General features: G+C 44.7%; 1 protein-coding gene across 2 annotated transcripts; it reads left to right on the top strand.

Moving 5' to 3' along the window:
• Positions 1–6,467: 6,467 nt before the first annotated feature.
• Positions 6,468–16,182, top strand: LOC108026219 (GATA-binding factor 2). Of its 2 annotated transcripts, XM_017097040.3 has the most exons (6): positions 6,470–6,857; positions 10,751–11,079; positions 11,566–12,511; positions 12,578–13,073; positions 15,335–15,659; positions 15,727–16,182. In XM_017097040.3, the coding sequence occupies exons 1-6, from the start codon at positions 6,813–6,815 to the stop codon at positions 15,821–15,823; spliced, it is 2,238 nt and encodes a 745-aa protein (XP_016952529.1). In that variant the 5' UTR covers positions 6,470–6,812; the 3' UTR covers positions 15,824–16,182. The 2 variants fall into 2 exon arrangements, with proteins under 2 accessions (XP_050744405.1, XP_016952529.1); XM_050888448.1 differs by lacking the exon at positions 15,727–16,182 and having other exon boundaries at positions 6,468–6,857; positions 15,285–15,353.
• Positions 16,183–16,738: the final 556 nt, after the last annotated feature.

Here is a 16,738-nt window from a genome sequence, read left to right as displayed (position 1 = left end):
AAAATATTTTAAAAAATACAACACACAATCTGGAAAAATAAAATTCCATGGTAATGATAATGTTCTAAGCAAGCACGAAATAAATATGTTGAGTAATGTCCTGCTGTTTAAGTTCTTATCACCGAATTTCGGGAGCCTGGTACCGGGTGACACCAAGAAGATATGTTCACTAAATCGGAAGTTAACTTATGTTAATCATATTTCCAAATTTCATGGGTTTTTCATGGGAGGGCACTAGGGTCACTGCTGGCAATGAGTAGGTATTATAACAGTGGTCACAGTTCACAGTGGGCTGTGTTCTCAGTCCTTTTTGATTATATCACGTGTTTAGTATATATCCTCAGCCTGCTTTAACACACACTTATAGTCCGTAATTTACGATGAGTTCATGTTCAGCCTGCCGCTCGGCATTTTATGGCTCCATTTTTTTATTAGACGCGTTTTGTTACTCATTTTTATTTTCGCACTTTTGTGGGCCGTCACTTTACGAGCCGCAGCTCCTCTCGTTCAATGCCATAATCCATTATAATCACTATTATTATTTTATAATTGCCCCACGGATCGGCCGGGGAACGGAGCGCGTTTTAATGGAAAGTGCAAAACTTACTGTGCCAGCAACGAAATAACCACACTCGGTAAGATATCTGAGTATATATGATTTTTTTACATGCCCATTCCATAGATAGGCAATCTGTATCTGTGGCACGATAATGCTTATAAATAAAAATAAGATAATATGATTTGATAATGGTATTTACCATATGCAGAAACCGAAGCCGCAAGGCAGCTCAGCCGGGCGACGTAAGTCGCTGGAGTTTCTGCCGGCTATATAGTACCTACTGTATATAAGAAAAGGAGGTTTTTCCTCGCTTCTCCTAGCTGCGGTGCACCTAATTAAATGTTTGACATCTGCCTGATTTATTTGGCGTGAAAATGCTGAAAATTCCCCGATTCCGGGCCGTGTGCATAGGTATGGGTACACCATATATGGGCTCAGTTCAGGCCTGAGTTGTGCAAACAGATTGCATTTAGAGCAGGCCGAGTCCCCCACCCTCCCATACCACTGCTCGGTTCTTTTCTGTTTGTTGTTGACTTGACTGCTTTTTGATGTCTTCTTTTTTCCAGGGCCTTATCGCCAACTGACGTTTGTACCTCAGAATGTGTACTTAAGATAATGAAATCGGGCAAGAAGCAGCCGGGCCGCGCAGCGACACGAAGGGGCCTAAACATCCACATCAGCAGCAAAGTCAAATGAAAGAGCACAGAATGTCGCCAGATATGCGATTTGAACTTTCCGAATAAAACACAAAAATTCCATGGCCTCAGTGAGATCTGCCTTTAGATACTTTTCATATACTTTCCAGAACGAAAACTGCACCTCATGGCTTTTGACCAGTTCTTGGAATTACTGTTTTTATTTTTGAGGTACTTTCGCGGTATCAGGCAGTGGTTAATAAGCATATTCTAATCTAATCAGCGGATCGTTAATTAACTTCCAAAGTTGACTTTCGCTTTCTCAAGTGTTACTTGAGCGCTGCTTTGGCAGCTGGAATTTATACACTGGGCCCACTAGTATCTTATCGATGAGCCAAAGATCAAATTTTCAATTCCCGAAACACATGGCAAATTCTCATTGCAGGCACTTATATAAACGGCTGATTTCGTTGAGCCCACTCAATGGATAGCTGCCAATCCGCAAATGATATTGGGTTAAATCATATTTTTCGTAATGTCACAACACTTTTTCACAGATTAATATCCACAAGGACCACTCTGCAGCGGTCTGTTTCGGGACGAATGCGCAAAGGCAATGTTTCCATGTTGAAAATCCCAGTTACACTCACCAACTGTGATTAGATTCCATGCCGCTGGGCGTCCAAACTTAAGGAATTACTGAAAAATTCAAATTATTATCGCTTATTATCTTGGGACATTATCAGTTCAAACACTGATATACTGATACAGACCGCGAGAGAGAGCCATGCCCAGAAACCACAGCCAGAACCCAGAACCAGAGCCCCGACCCAAACTGGAAGTGGAACCTTAACTGCCTGCAGATACCCCAAACTGATACCGATATCCTACCAACGGCCACAGAAACGACAACAAAAACACCGTCCAATTGATAGCAAATCTTCATTATCTTATAAATACGGCTGCATTGGTGGTCGTGTATCGCTAAAAAGCCAAGATTAGATACTTTTATCTAGCTGGGTCAACCTCGTCCCCAGCCCCATCCCTCTGCCATCCCCATTCCCGTTCCGAATCCGCTCAAGGAGCTGGCTACGTCACAGATGGCGTTCCCCCCGCCACCGCACTATCGGTTAAGCAAATTCCCACTCGGATGTGGCTATGTTTGTCCAAGAGGAGCGGGAGCAGGAGCGGGAGCAGGAGCGGTGAGCGGCAATGGTTCCGGGTTAAGTAGCCGCCAGCGATTGACTTGCGTTTTCGGTTTGTTGGGGGCCTGCCGCCACCCGGCGGGGATATCTGTATCTCTGGCGGAGTCGAAATCTCTGTTAAGATACGTTAACTTATCTAAGGCCACTATCTATTCTCAGATATTCGATACAGAGGCGGCCCATGTATTAGAGGCGCCGGCGATAGGAAAAATCGCTTGGGTTGATAGGAGCAATCACCGGAGTTTCCATTGGGAATAGGAGCATTTCCTCGGGCAGCCGCGGAAAAGTGACATCGCGGCTCGGACCACTGCCACTGCGATCCAATCGGTGGCTACGAAAATCTCCAACCATAAATATCTCATGGGCTACTGGGACTTTGAAAACATCGTTCGCTCGGGGTTTCAGTACTCCGGTGGAACAACAAAATGTCAGCGCTCATAAGTAATAAATAATGTTTGTATGCGTTTTGGGGTCGCTGGAGTCGTCAGTTAACCAGCTACCTACCCAAAACCGAAAACCGAAAATCGAAAGCCGAAAACCCAGAGCCCATGCCCACTCCAAGTGGGTGCGATTCCAATCAACCCCGGTAGCCATGATTGTTAACGTTAATGGCGTCGATGTCGTTGCTGTTTTGTGGCTGCCCGCGTCCCACGGCCACTTCCACATCCACCTCCACGTCCCATGCCAAAACAATGCTCTCGCGGATTATTATGGATTGCCAGCTACAGTGATGAGTCACGACCTACCTGGCCCGATTGGCAAACAAGGGTGCGTATGCTGAACCAACGCGGGAGCCTCGACACCAAGAAGAAGCCACTGCCAATCGCTATAGCTTGTGCAGAAGGGTGATTTATTTTTATAAACATATTTAATATATCTAATTTTAATATATATCATACAGTTCTTTGATTGAAACTAATTAAGTCATCATCATTATCTTCACCTTACACCAGAAAACTTAAATATTTGGAGACTTTGAAAATTGGATTTCATTTTATAAGTACTTTTACTTCTAGTTCAATGATATTTTTTCTTATTTGAGTAATCCTTGATAGGAAAGTTTAAGTTTATTATTTAATAGTATTTCTTTCTTTTTAAAACCATAAAAGCAGCATGAGTTCAGCATCTAAGATAACTATTATTTATTTGCAATTTTTTATAGCATTGGACCATATCAAACGTATCAATCATCAATTTTCCTGAAAAACCTTTTTTATTTTAATGCTAGCTTATACTACATTATACTCAAAGATGCATAAAGCAAAAATCTTAAGGAGAAGTTTCGATATTTTACATTAAATCACAGTTCTTTGGAAAACATTATTATTATTTTGTTAAATCTTGGCATATATTTTATTTTCCCAGTATTTTATCTTCGATATGTAGACCTCGTTCCTTGCAACTCTTGCTTCTCCTCCGATATTATCTGAACTTTCGCCTGACTCACTCGAAAGATACATCACTGTCCGAGTGCCCAGTCCATAAATATCCCAATGAACATTCGTTCACCCAGTGACAACTCCGTGGAGCGCAAACAAAGAAAGCTTAACTCTTTCACCAAGCTGCTCCTTCTGCCGAATGGAGCCTCCTGTTCCGTTCAGCTCCTCCAGCCCGTGGCCATTTGGAGTGCGCAGTTCCATTTTCATAACTCATGTCCGAAATGTCGGTAGCGTGCCTTCGCCTCGCATGATTTATGACCCCGGCGGGTTAATAGAATTTACTTGAACCCAATTTGCCTGCTGTGCTTCGAAAGCGCAGAATGCAGCCGGCCGAAGGGAGGGCCATTACAGCAGAACTTCCACTTCCACTTCCATCACCATCTCCATTTCAATTTTAATTCCATTGAGCCACGCCATTGCGAGCTGGCGGGGATTGGGCAATGTTTTGGGGTTGGATCGGTCTTTTGGGAGAGAGCAGGGGAGCGGGTTCTTCGGATCGGCTATAATTAAAACTATGGCGCACGCCTTTGTTGGCACTCTGGCGTTTAATTTCCAAAGAGTTCTGCGCCTTATCAGAACACAACCCGTTCGTGCCGCCAAAACAAAATGGGAAAAAACAAAAAGAATATAGAAATAATATTATTATTATGACAGGACAAGGAGGGAATGATACAATATGTATATACTATATAAATTAAATTCCACAGCGTCATTCCGGCCAAAGATCGGCGATACTGTCAACGGGTGGCGAACACTTGTGGCCAAAGATAACTCCTGGGTGCCATGGTTTGCTTTGGGATTTTTTGTGTGTTTTCGCTGTGGCGTTTGTGGGCCATTGGCGCAGCACTTGAAACTGCACGGATGTGGACAAGTTGAAGGGTGTACGTACGAACCGGGGAGCGATACGCCCTGGTCAGCAATCTTAAGACTCTGTCTGTTCCGCCGCCCCTAAGTCTTGTGTCTTAGGGTCGTAAATTCGCCGGCAAAGCGCCCAAAGCTAGGTGCGGCGGTGCCATCAATTAGGGTATTAATTGCCCGGCTTTGCCCCTCCGGTGAGTCAGCTCCAGTTCCCCCTAGAGCAGGTCCCCATCTCACACTCGATAATCTGCTCGGTGTAATGTTGAATTCGTGTAGCGCCATTTGTAAGGCCCGGCCGGGCGATCGAAACTGACACTGCTGTCGGCTTTTTGAGTGATTAATCACTGCGAAGATATTTCGCGACACGCAGCAGCAGCTACTATTAGATACTTTTTGTCTGCCGGTTTTGCTCTCAAGATTTGCCCATGATTTATGCAGCACATGAGTTGCAACAATTAAAATTATCGCCACCAGGCGATTTCCATTCATGGGAGCAGCGAAAAGTGGTCCGCCGTGCCATGGCATTCATAAGTGAGCAGCTCCGAAGGGGATTGTGCATGTTAATGGCCATCATATATCTGCTTGCTTTATGACGCTAACTATAAACAATTTATGATTTGCTGGGCCAGCTCGGCTGGGTGGCCAAGATATGCGGGTTACTTTCCCGGGTTGTGGCTCCTCAAAGGAGTGAAAGCTGCGAATTGGTTTGGTTTTGCAGTGGAAAATCAACCCATTTATCAGAGTAACTAAGTAATTAATAGATTTATTTAGATACATTTTAAATCAAATGGTAAAGAAGAGTGCTATTCCCCTATTCTCTTAACAACAATCTGAAAGTATTAAGATCCTTACCCTATATATATTCTGTAGGTATTCACTGAACTGCCAACACTTCATATCTTCGCTATAAAGTATCTGCAATGGATAGGATGAAAAATCTATCAGATCTGCGGTCGAGCACTGCAATCACTTCGAATTTGAAGTGACCGAACCCAATCTTTTCCCGGCTGGTGACATTTCAAAGGTTTTGCAATACATACTCGCCGGCACCTGATCCTCGACCACGTGTGTCCCGACATTCATTAGTTGCAGCACTCGAGAGGCGATTGTGAAGTGGGGAAGTGGTTCGGATCGCAGTCGAGTTGTCACAGCGGCCCACATTCGAGCGTTGGGTAGCTGTAGTGCTCGTGGGGTCATATAAGTCTCCGTCTCCGTCTCCAGGCCCATGCCCAGACCCACTTTCCAGAACCCAGACCCCAGAGCCCGGAGCTCGGAGCCCAAGCCCGATCCGATGATATTCTGTTGACGTTGACTAACGCTGGCCGTGTTTATTAGTTTGCCAGAAAAGTGTTTTATGAGTGCAATTAGAAAATGCGCTAGACTAAATTGCACAATTGACAAATAGCCGGAGGGGAGGTGGAAATGGAATCGGAATCAAATGTGCTGGGCTGGCTGAACCGAACTCTTCGTACTCGGTGGAATATGGGAACCTCGGAGCGGAGCACGCAGGCGCAATTTGTACGAGTATCTCACGGATACTTATCGCACCGCTGCGACCCACACTCGGGTGGTTGCTTATCGCGTTCGCGGCGATAAGATAACCAATACCAGGCCGGGCGGTACAGAATAAATCACAACGCCGCGGCACACCGACAGGACCGCGCACCCACACAGGTGTGGGTCCGCCCAACCGCAGAGGTGCTCCGCGTGCATCGGTGTGGGTAGCTAATTGGGCGGCAAACGCGCAATGCGTCGTCGCCGTCGTTGTTGTCATCACCATCGCAAGTGAGGTGTTCGCGGCTCGCGGGCTTCAGTGTTCGGTGTTGAGAGCCCAGAGACCAGACCGCAGACCACAGACCCCAGAACCCCTGACAGAGTCGAGTTGGTCTCGAAAAAATAGCACTTCGTATCACTGCCTACCGCCAGAGGTTGCGCGCGGGCCCCTTAAAGTTCCTCCTACCACACAGTATCGCTCAGTTTGCGCGCCAAAGATTGCCGGAAGAAGAAGTGCCCCCATGTGATAACTTTCTAAAAAACACCCACAAGTGATAAAAAGCCAAAACCTAGATAAAACGCTGGAACAAACCCCAAGAAGCGGCGAGGGAAACTCAATTTGATGGTCTGCAAAACTATCTCAACGAGTGTGAAAATGCAGCTGAAGGTGGGTGAAAAATGTAAAGTTTCAGGATCTTTTATTAAATATTTAAAAAAAAAATGTGTTGACAAATTTATCATATTTTTTCTAATTTTTATCTAACCGGTCTTTAGTAATTTCTTTTTGAAAACCAACCAGCTAATATGAAATTTCTATATTCCTAAAGAGCATATAAACTGGCTCATTTAAAAAATGAAGCTTTTAACACACATTTAAATACCCTTTTGAGGCCCAATTTACGAGATCTCTATAAGCCTATCTATCATTCCAACTTTGTTGAGAAGACAAGATCATAAAAGTTTTTAGCGTTTTCTCACACAAGTTCATTAAGCTAAATAGACAAGCCTTATAGGGCCATAAAAGCAGAGGTTTCAACTTAATAGATCAGCCGCAAAGCACCAATAAATATTAATTTATTAATTAATGGTGAATTAAGGAGCTTTCAAAGGAGTTTATGGCATGCAAGAAAAAACATTTTATGCAGGCCATATAACTCACAGATCCTTTGGAGTACCAATTATCCAGTAAACGGCAGCGTTCTAGATTTTTTCAGTTCTAGCGCCAGTAAAGGAGATAAGACAAATTGATTTATAATGAATGAGTCACCTGGGATGCAGCGGCAAAACTGCGACACTTGCCTTCGAGTCCCTTGCTGTCGAGTCTTAAAAGAAAAACCGAACCCATTAAGAAAACGAAAACGAGGCAACAAAAAAGCAAGTTAAATGTGGAAAGATGGCTAATCTTTATGAGGCCCGAATTTCAGCTGCGATCGGAGGTGGCGTCAAAATACCTTTGACAAAAATAAAAATTGAAACACGCCAGCCGACTGCGTTTACCTCTACTTCCACTTCATTCATGAAAAAAAGGACAGCATATTCAGCAAGGATAATGTGAAATGTATGTCAATCTTATCACCTCGCTTTGGTCCTGGTGCTTTATCCCTGTCCCGAGCCTATCCTTCGGGTTTTTTCGGGGTGGGTTTGTGAATGAACCGGCGCTTGCCAACCCCTGGCCCATCTGGGGGTTACTTTGCCAGCCGGAAGTTACCCGTCCACCAATGGAGGGCCAGTCCCTTAACAGGCCCTCAATGGCGGCATCGATAGTTGCAGTTCCAGTTGCAGATACTTTTATTAGACACGCGTCGCCAGTTGACAGTCGATAGCCAAAAGGGCTGATAGGACGCGGCGAAGGTTGCGATTGATGGCCCTTTAATAGAGCTGTAAATGCAGCTGGCCTGAAAGGCCGAAGGGCTTATCTCACTTTCATTAGCCAACTGCAATGGACTTTAATTAATCGGGGGATCTTCTAAGAACGGGAAGATAGGAGGAGAAGGATGGTACTCTATGTTATAAGGAATATATTTCAGTATTTCCCAGAAAAAGGTTATGTTTTCGTATGTATGCTACTTTGGTTAAACTTAAAAATTGAACACCTCTTTATTCGATTATCTTAAAAATAGAACCCCTTTTTATTCGATTATCTTAATAATACATTTTTTAAAACTCGGAGAAACTGGGGTGGAGTCGGCAGCATTATAACACACTTAGTTAATACCTATTTTCTAACGATCCTCTGCTGCAATATTATGCAATGTTCTACTATCTTTGAGTGTTTTCGTAAAAAGCTGTGGCACAACAAGGTAAGACTTTCTCTTCATTTTTTTGTATTATTAGAACTGAAAGATAAGGGAAAAATAATTATTTTCTATCAGGAAATATAGGTATTTCCCATATATATTTTCCGCCATATATCTGTGAGACCGAGTATAAGATGATAATAGTCAGCTTATAAGTTCCCAAAAATAAATATTATTTGTGATGACAGAAAATTGCAACTGCAATATGGTATAATATACATTACTGCTTTAACGATCTAATATATTACAGAATAAAAGAGTAATTCCGAAAGTCACTCAATATTGGGTCAGAGCTGCCTTCGGCATTTGCTCAACCACAAACCCAAGCTCAACGAAAGCGAAACGAGGTGCGATTATATATAGCCAATATCTTTTGTTTATATAGATAAAGTCGCTTCAGTGGTATGTACGGCTGTGGGTGTGACTGGGCAGATTTCATTCATAAGTTCAACGGGCTCCACACCCTCGCAATGGGTCTTGACTAAGCCGAGCAAATAGCACATGCCACACTCGCTCCCTCCCGGGGTGACTTGCCCAACTTAATGTAACTCTTGGATTTATCTGTCCCAATTGATGACGTATGAGGCCGGGGCGTGTGGAGTGGGAACTGGAACTCCGCCGGGGGATACCAACCATGACCTCTCAGACGCAGCAGCAGCAGCAGCAGCAGCAGCTGATTATGTACATTGATAGCGCCCCCGGATAAGATATTGTCCGTATCGTTCGGCCGTAGTATCTTAACTTTTTGCGGTACATGGCACGTGCATGGGGGCCTGGGGGCCCGGGCACACACACCTATCGTACTACAATATACACACTCAAAGTCGGGTTTATCTGCATTTGGCCAGCCGATTGTCAAAGTGACGTTTTGCAGTACATTATCTGGCTCACTAGCTCACCTCCCAGCCAGGGGATTCCTTGAACTTTGGCCAAGACGCCGAAAACCTGGCATACTCCTTGTTTGGAGTCAGAACATTTAGTTTTCCGCGGAACTTAGCCCTCCTCTTCCGCTTCCAGTTAAACGTTGCACTTGGTAAGCGGGTAATTTTTCATTTTTATGACTGTCACTTCATCCCAATGAATCACGTTTGGCATTAGCTTGTATCCGCACTTAAAGTGTATCAATCATTTCTGGCAAGTCAGCCGAAAGTTCCGCGTAAATGAATCAATTATTACTTAATGGAGGGTAAATAAATACTATATATTTTTCGGGGTTTTTTTAGAGGGTTCCTATATGCAATGGAGTTCTTTAGAACTACTTACGATATAAAGGCATGCTCGTTGGGGAACAACTTTAAAAAATATGCCTTATTAAAAGATATTATACAAGATTATAATTGTAAGACTTAGATATTTTGATGTTATCTAATTTGTTGCTATATAATACACATATATATATTATTTAGAACAATGTTTTAATATAGTTCCCTGGCAAAGCCAACTTGCTGGCCTGCCATCCTTGAATATAGCTTTGGTTATGGATTTCCCCAGATGAGTGTGTATTGAACAATGGTTACACATAGGTGCACACACAATATATTTCATATTTATAGCCATAGTAAAGGTGAAACCCGCCTGAAAGCCCCCCGGCTATATGGCACTTGTGAAGAGCGGACTGGCGGCAAATTCCGACCAGTGAATCAGGTGACAGTGACGTTCGAACCTGTTGACACACAGTTCGAGGATGGTTATGGGCTTGGGGATGGGGCCCCAGGTGGATGTGGATGTGGAAGTGCCACCCCCAACGGAATGAGGTCATAAACCCAAACCAACTGACGCTTGGGCGGGGAAAGCAAAGCGATTTTATGACCAGCTTTAATTTCCGCCAAAAACCCAGAGACAAAAACCCGAATACACAGAAAAAATGAAAACGAAACCAAGAAACCTCGCCGAGTTTAGGGTTCTGTGAGCAAATACTTCTGCTGGTGGAAATGAAATGGAATAAAAGTGAAAAATATGTTCGACAATGTTGACACTGAGCGGTTTTCAAGCCCGTCTCTGTTTCGGTTTTGGTCTGGGTCTCTGGTACTTTATGGCCGCATATTGTAGGCGACAAATTGAGCTGTGAGTCGAGAGCGGGCGGCCCCTTTGAAGACCGACTCGGTCGTCTTGGCCCGGACTTGCGTCTTTTGTTGACTTTTGTGGCGGAAATCGAGGCGGCCAGCCGGCCAGTTCGCACTCCTCGGCCGGAACTGGGGCCACACTTTTGAGGCAAGCCGAGCGAAAACATAGCCATTCAACACTTGTCGCTTGCTCATTGCAGATGGAACAGCAGACAACGCAGCAGCAGCAGCAGCAACAGCAACAGCAACAATTGCAACAGCAGCAGCAACAGCAGCAGCAGGCCCTGACCAAGCATCAGCTCCAGTTGCTGGACAAGATCAAGCTCGAGTCCAGCAACGGTGCCGAGCAACTGGCCCAGCAGGCGCCAGACAACCTGGAGGAGCAACAGGAGCAGCAGCAGCAGCAGCAGCAACCTGCAACATCGGTGGGCGTGGTGGTGCAGACCAGCCAGGCGGGCGTCAGCGAGCCGGAGGAGCAGTACGTGGTGCCGCGCATCCAAAGACGCATCCTCACCACAGCGGGAACACTGTGAGTATGAAAAGAACCTAGGGCGGACCCTATTCTTTAGGATACGATTTTACCTTGCCAAGGCTCTGCGAAACTCTTAGTATACAAATAAATATCTAAAATCGAGGGACAACCTCTTACGTGACTCAAAACTATACTTTCTTCTGACCGCTACTTTAAAGTTAAATATCTGGAAAAGTGTTTAAAAGTTTGAAACAAATATATGTGAGATAAAAGGTTGAATTCGTAGGAATAAATATAAGCGGTTTAAGTATAGAAATTAAATGATTGAAAATATAAATTATCATGAAATATCTGCAGACAGAATACTTCAAACCTTTGAAGCCTTTAAATTCAAACTTTTTTAATTACCATTTTAGTGAACTATTCTTGCATTAGAAAAATTGCAAAAATACTTAAAATAAATTTAAATAAACGGCTTAGGTAGTTAATTAAATATTTATAATAAATATTCCTTTAAAATAATAAATACAATCAAAATTTTAGAGAACTAAACGAAGCTCGCGAGGGAGAGCCCAGCACAAACGCCAGCAACGCCAGCTCGGGATCCGCTCCGGACAGCCACATCGAGTACCAAAGGAGTGCTCACCAATCCCCCGGAGCCCCAGCCACCCACTACGTGCAGATGGCGCCAAGGAATGCAGAGGTGCCGGAGCAGGTGGGAGCCGCCGCCGGAGCACCACCTGGCACCATATTCGCCTACTCCTCCGGCCAGATCATCTGCGCTGGCGACGATGTGGCGGCCATTAAGATCGAAACCATCGAGAAGGGTGAACCTTCTTCCGAGTCGCAACAACAGCAGCAACAGCAACTGCAGCAACACCAGCAGCAGCAGCAATCGCAGTGTCCCACGCCCAACGGCGGAAGCTACGGGGAGACCATAGTGATCAGCAGCGAGGCGGAGGCACTGCAGCACCACCACCAGCAGCAGCAGCAGCAGCAGCAACACCAGCAGCAGCACCAACAGCACCACCAGCATCAGGCTGCTGCAGCAGCGGCGGCGGCCCAAGCGGTCCACATAGCCACCAGTTCGCATGGCGGCACCGTGCGCTTCGTCACGGAAGACGGGCGCTTCACCACCGCCGGACCGGAGACCTCCGGCTCAAATCTCTACTACGACGCGCCCGTGGTGGAGGGCAGTGTGCATGCGAACGAGTCCAAGACCTATGCCGACCTGGGCAACGCCTACGCCCCCTTCGCGCCCAGCTCGAGCTTCAGCAGCAACAGCTACGCGGCCACGCTGCAGCAGGGCAACACCATCTACAGTGTCCCGGGCACTGGGCAGTTCCTGGCCAAGTCCGAGTCCGGCCTCAACCAGCTGCGCCAGGCCGGACCGGCCACCTTCCAGACGATATCCTTCAACGACGGCGGCAATGCCATCGAGGCTCTGTGGACATCTCCTGCTGCGCCGGAGTACCAGAATGTCAACTTTGTGAGTACTAAAGCAAATACATATTTTATCCAGAATACTAACCGGACTTCCCCATGCTCCATTCAGAGCAACTTCCACCCGCAGGTGATTGACGAGTATGCCACGGGCAACATGACAGCCACCCACTGGACGCCCGCCGGCAGCATCGGGCAGTACGATGGCAGCCTGGTCAGCGCCTCGTCCACCTCGTCCCCGAACCACGAACTGAAGTGCGAGAACTGCCACGCGCCGTTCATGCGAAAGGGCACCGAGTACTTCTGCCCCAACTGCCCGCCCTTCATGAGGATGCCGCCCAGGATGCCCCAGCGGCAGGCAAAGCCCAAGGCCGCCGCCGCCCCCAACAACCGGCGGAACGGGGTCACCTGTGCCAACTGCCAGACCAACTCGACGACCCTCTGGAGGCGCAACAACGAGGGCAATCCCGTGTGCAACGCCTGCGGTCTGTACTACAAGCTGCACAATATGAACAGGCCACTGTCGATGAAGAAGGAGGGCATCCAGAAGCGCAAGCGGAAGCCGAAGAACAACGGAGGAGCCCCCATGCACCGGGCACCGCTGCCGAGTAAGTAGTCCCAGCGGAATTCGAAGAAACTAATTGGGATCCTCGCTAGAAAGAAACATTTAAATTTCCCCACAAACTCAAAGAGGTATCCTTCGGTCGAATCACGGTCCTAAAACATAAGTTGGGGAATCTCGAAGTTCAGGTTTGACACCAGTCTCTGAACATGAAAATGGGTTAAAATTTTGACCATTTTCAAAATCAAATATTTGAATTTAGATTATTAGAGAATTCCATCACAAACTCAGAAAGGTATCCCACGTATGAATCGGAATACTATAACTCAAGTTATGAGATCTAGAAATGCAGTTTTTGGTTCCAGTACTGAAAGTTGGGAACTACGGAAAAATCCAACATGAAAATGGGTTAAAATTTGGACCACCCCCAAAAATAAGTATTTTAATGCAGATTGTTAGAGAATTCCTCCACAAACTCAAAGAGGTATCCCACGTCTGAATCGGATAAATATTGCTCAGGTTATGAGATCTAGAAGTGGAAATTTGGGTTCCAGTACTGAAAGTTGGGAACTACGTAAAAATCCAACATGAAAATGGGTTAAAATTTGGACCACCCCCAAAAATAAGTATTTTAATGCAGATTGTTAGAGAATTCCACCACAAACTCATAAAGGTATCCCACGTCTGAATCGGATAAATATAACTCAAGTTATGAGATCTGAAAGTGCAGTTTTGGGTTCCAGTACTGAAAGTTGGGAAAAATGGAAAAATCCAACATGAAAATGGGTTAAAATAATGACCATTCCAAAAATCAAATATTTTAATGCAGATTGTTAGAGAATTCCACCACAAACACATAAAGGTATCCCACGTCTGAATCGGATAAATATAACTCAAGTTATGATATCTAGAAAAGCAGTTTTGGGTTCCAGTACTGAAAGTTGGGAACTACGGAAAAATCCAACATGAAAATGGGTTAAAATTTGTACCACCCCCAAAAACAATTATTTTAATGGAGATTGTTAGAGAATTTTATCACAAACTCATAAAGGTATCTCACGTCTGAATCGGATAACTATAACTCAAGTTATGAGATCTGAAAGTGCAGTTTTGGGTTCCAGTACTGAAAGTTGGGAAGTACGGAAAAATTCAACATGAAAATGGGTTAAAATTTTGACACTTCTTAAAAATAAATATTTTACTGCAGATTGTTAAAGAATTCCACCACAAACTCATAGAGGTATCCCACGTCTGAATCGGATAAATATAACTCAAGTTATGAGATCTGAAAGTGCAGTTTTGGGTTCCAGTACTAAAAGTTGGAAAGTACGGGAAAATCCAACATGAAAATGAGTTAAAATTTTGACCCTTCCTAAAAATAAATATTTTAATGCAGATTGTTAGAGAATTTTATCACAAACTCATAAAGGTATCCCACGTCTGAATCGGATAACTATAACTCAATTTATGATATCTAGAAAAGCAGTTTTGGGTTCCAGTACTGAAAGTTGGGAAAAATGGAAAAATCCAACATGAAAATGGGTTAAAATAATGACCATTCCAAAAATCAAATATTTTAATGCAGATTGTTAGAGAATTCCACCACAAACACATAAAGGTATCCCACGTCTGAATCGGATAAATATAACTCAAGTTATGATATCTAGAAAAGCAGTTTTGGGTTCCAGTACTGAAAGTTGGGAACTACGGAAAAATCCAACATGAAAATGGGTTAAAATTTGTACCACCCCCAAAAACAATTATTTTAATGGAGATTGTTAGAGAATTTTATCACAAACTCATAAAGGTATCTCACGTCTGAATCGGATAACTATAACTCAAGTTATGAGATCTGAAAGTGCAGTTTTGGGTTCCAGTACTGAAAGTTGGGAACTACGGAAAAATCCAACATGAAAATGGGTTAAAATTTTGACCATTCCTAAATATAAATATTTTAACGCAGATTGTTAGAGAATTCCACCACAAACTCATAAAGGTATCCCATGTCTGAATCGGATAAATACAACTTAAGTTATGATATCTAGAAGTGCATTTTTGGGTTCCAGTACTGAAAGTTGGGAAGTATGGAAAAATCCAACATGAAAATGGGTTGAAATTTTGATCTTTTCTAAAAAGAAAAATATTGTTTTAGAATATTAGAGAATTCAAACACAAACTCATAGGGGTATCCCACGTCCAAACCAGGATATTGTAATTAAAGTTATGGAATTAAAAAGCGCAGTTATGGTCTCTTTAGGCACTCTAAACTAATCCCTACTCCTGGCTTATTCCTATTGCCCACCCCAGGCATGTCGCAAGGAGTCAACTTGATGGCGAACAGCCCACTGTATCCATCCCAGGTGCCGGTGAGCATGCTGAGTAGCCAGCAGAACGCCAGTCCGGAGCTGCACGACATGTCGACGACGGGTCCGGCGGGCGGAGTTCAGCGGGTGGTGGCCATTTCGCTGAATTCGACGGCACCACCGCCCACCTCCGACGGAACGCTCAACATGTCCGCTCGCCACCACGTGACCGGTGAGAGCCACTCCCCCTACAGCCAGCAGTCGACGCCCCAAAGTCAGTCGCCGCATCTGCCCAGCACGGTGGCGATAAACCGCCAGATAGTCCAGCCGTAAGTATATGACACTTATCCCGATCTGCCTTTAGACTCTATAATAATATTATATCATATCCCGCAGAGTTCCCACCATCGAAAGCGGTCGAAATTCCAACAGCGAACTCACCCCCAGCGTAATCACACGCACTGGACTGCCAGAGCGATCATCGAATAACTAACTGATAACACCAACTAACTTCGAACTAAACGTAATCTAACTTAAAGTCCTAAAACCAAAATGTCAAATTTGCCAAAATATTTATTTAAGCCTTAGGAAAGTACATTTATAGAGCCCAGTTAGAGGAAGACTTGCAGTGACCTAACCAGAACGCGAAAGTCTTCCTCCTTTTTAGTCAACTGCTCACAGCAAATATAGTTTGAAATGTTGATTTGTGCCAACCACTTAGGATCGCTTAGGATCACTTTCGCATCGAGTATAGCCAAGTATAATGTAGCACAAGCCCATAATGAAGCCTACGATTTTGTATGTTTAAGCCTCTTTTTTTAATTCTACAAAATAAATAAGTTGTAAACGCAAGGCACTCGGGACTTTGATGGCTCTACCAGGATGGAGGAGGCCGCTCCGCGGCTCGTTATATTTCATTGTCAACAATTTGGCAGCCAACCAAATTGATCCAAATTAATTTTAATGACCTCCTCGGACCACAGACAGCGCGAGACCATAAAATCTTAACAAGTTGGATGGCTGGAGCAGGGGGATGGGCTGCAGGATCGGGATCGGAGACCCCTGGAGCAGTGGAGCAGTGTCTAAATAGCGATTTGGTGTCATCGCTTAAAAGCCTGTCCGACGCACAGTAACGCCACCGCCTGCAGCCGCTGCCTTTGATCTGCTGTCGGGCATTCGGATTATGGCAAGGTATGGGTTTCGGGTACTGGTATACCATGCGGTTCGGCTTGGTATGGTATGGTATGGCATGGTATAGTATGGCATGGCCTGCTATGGTATGGCAAAAATGCCCCACAGCCCGAGGATGGAGTCCAGTTCGCTGCTCGAAGGCCGAAGGAGGCATAATATTAACGCCTTGCCTTTGTCCGAGCCTTCTTTTTGTTTTGGTTTTGGTTTTTGGCGTACG

Source organism: Drosophila biarmipes, chromosome 3R, assembly GCF_025231255.1.
Source record: "Drosophila biarmipes strain raj3 chromosome 3R, RU_DBia_V1.1, whole genome shotgun sequence".
Lineage (NCBI taxonomy): Eukaryota > Metazoa > Arthropoda > Insecta > Diptera > Drosophilidae > Drosophila > Drosophila biarmipes.
This window is presented reverse-complemented; position numbering and strand designations above follow the sequence as displayed.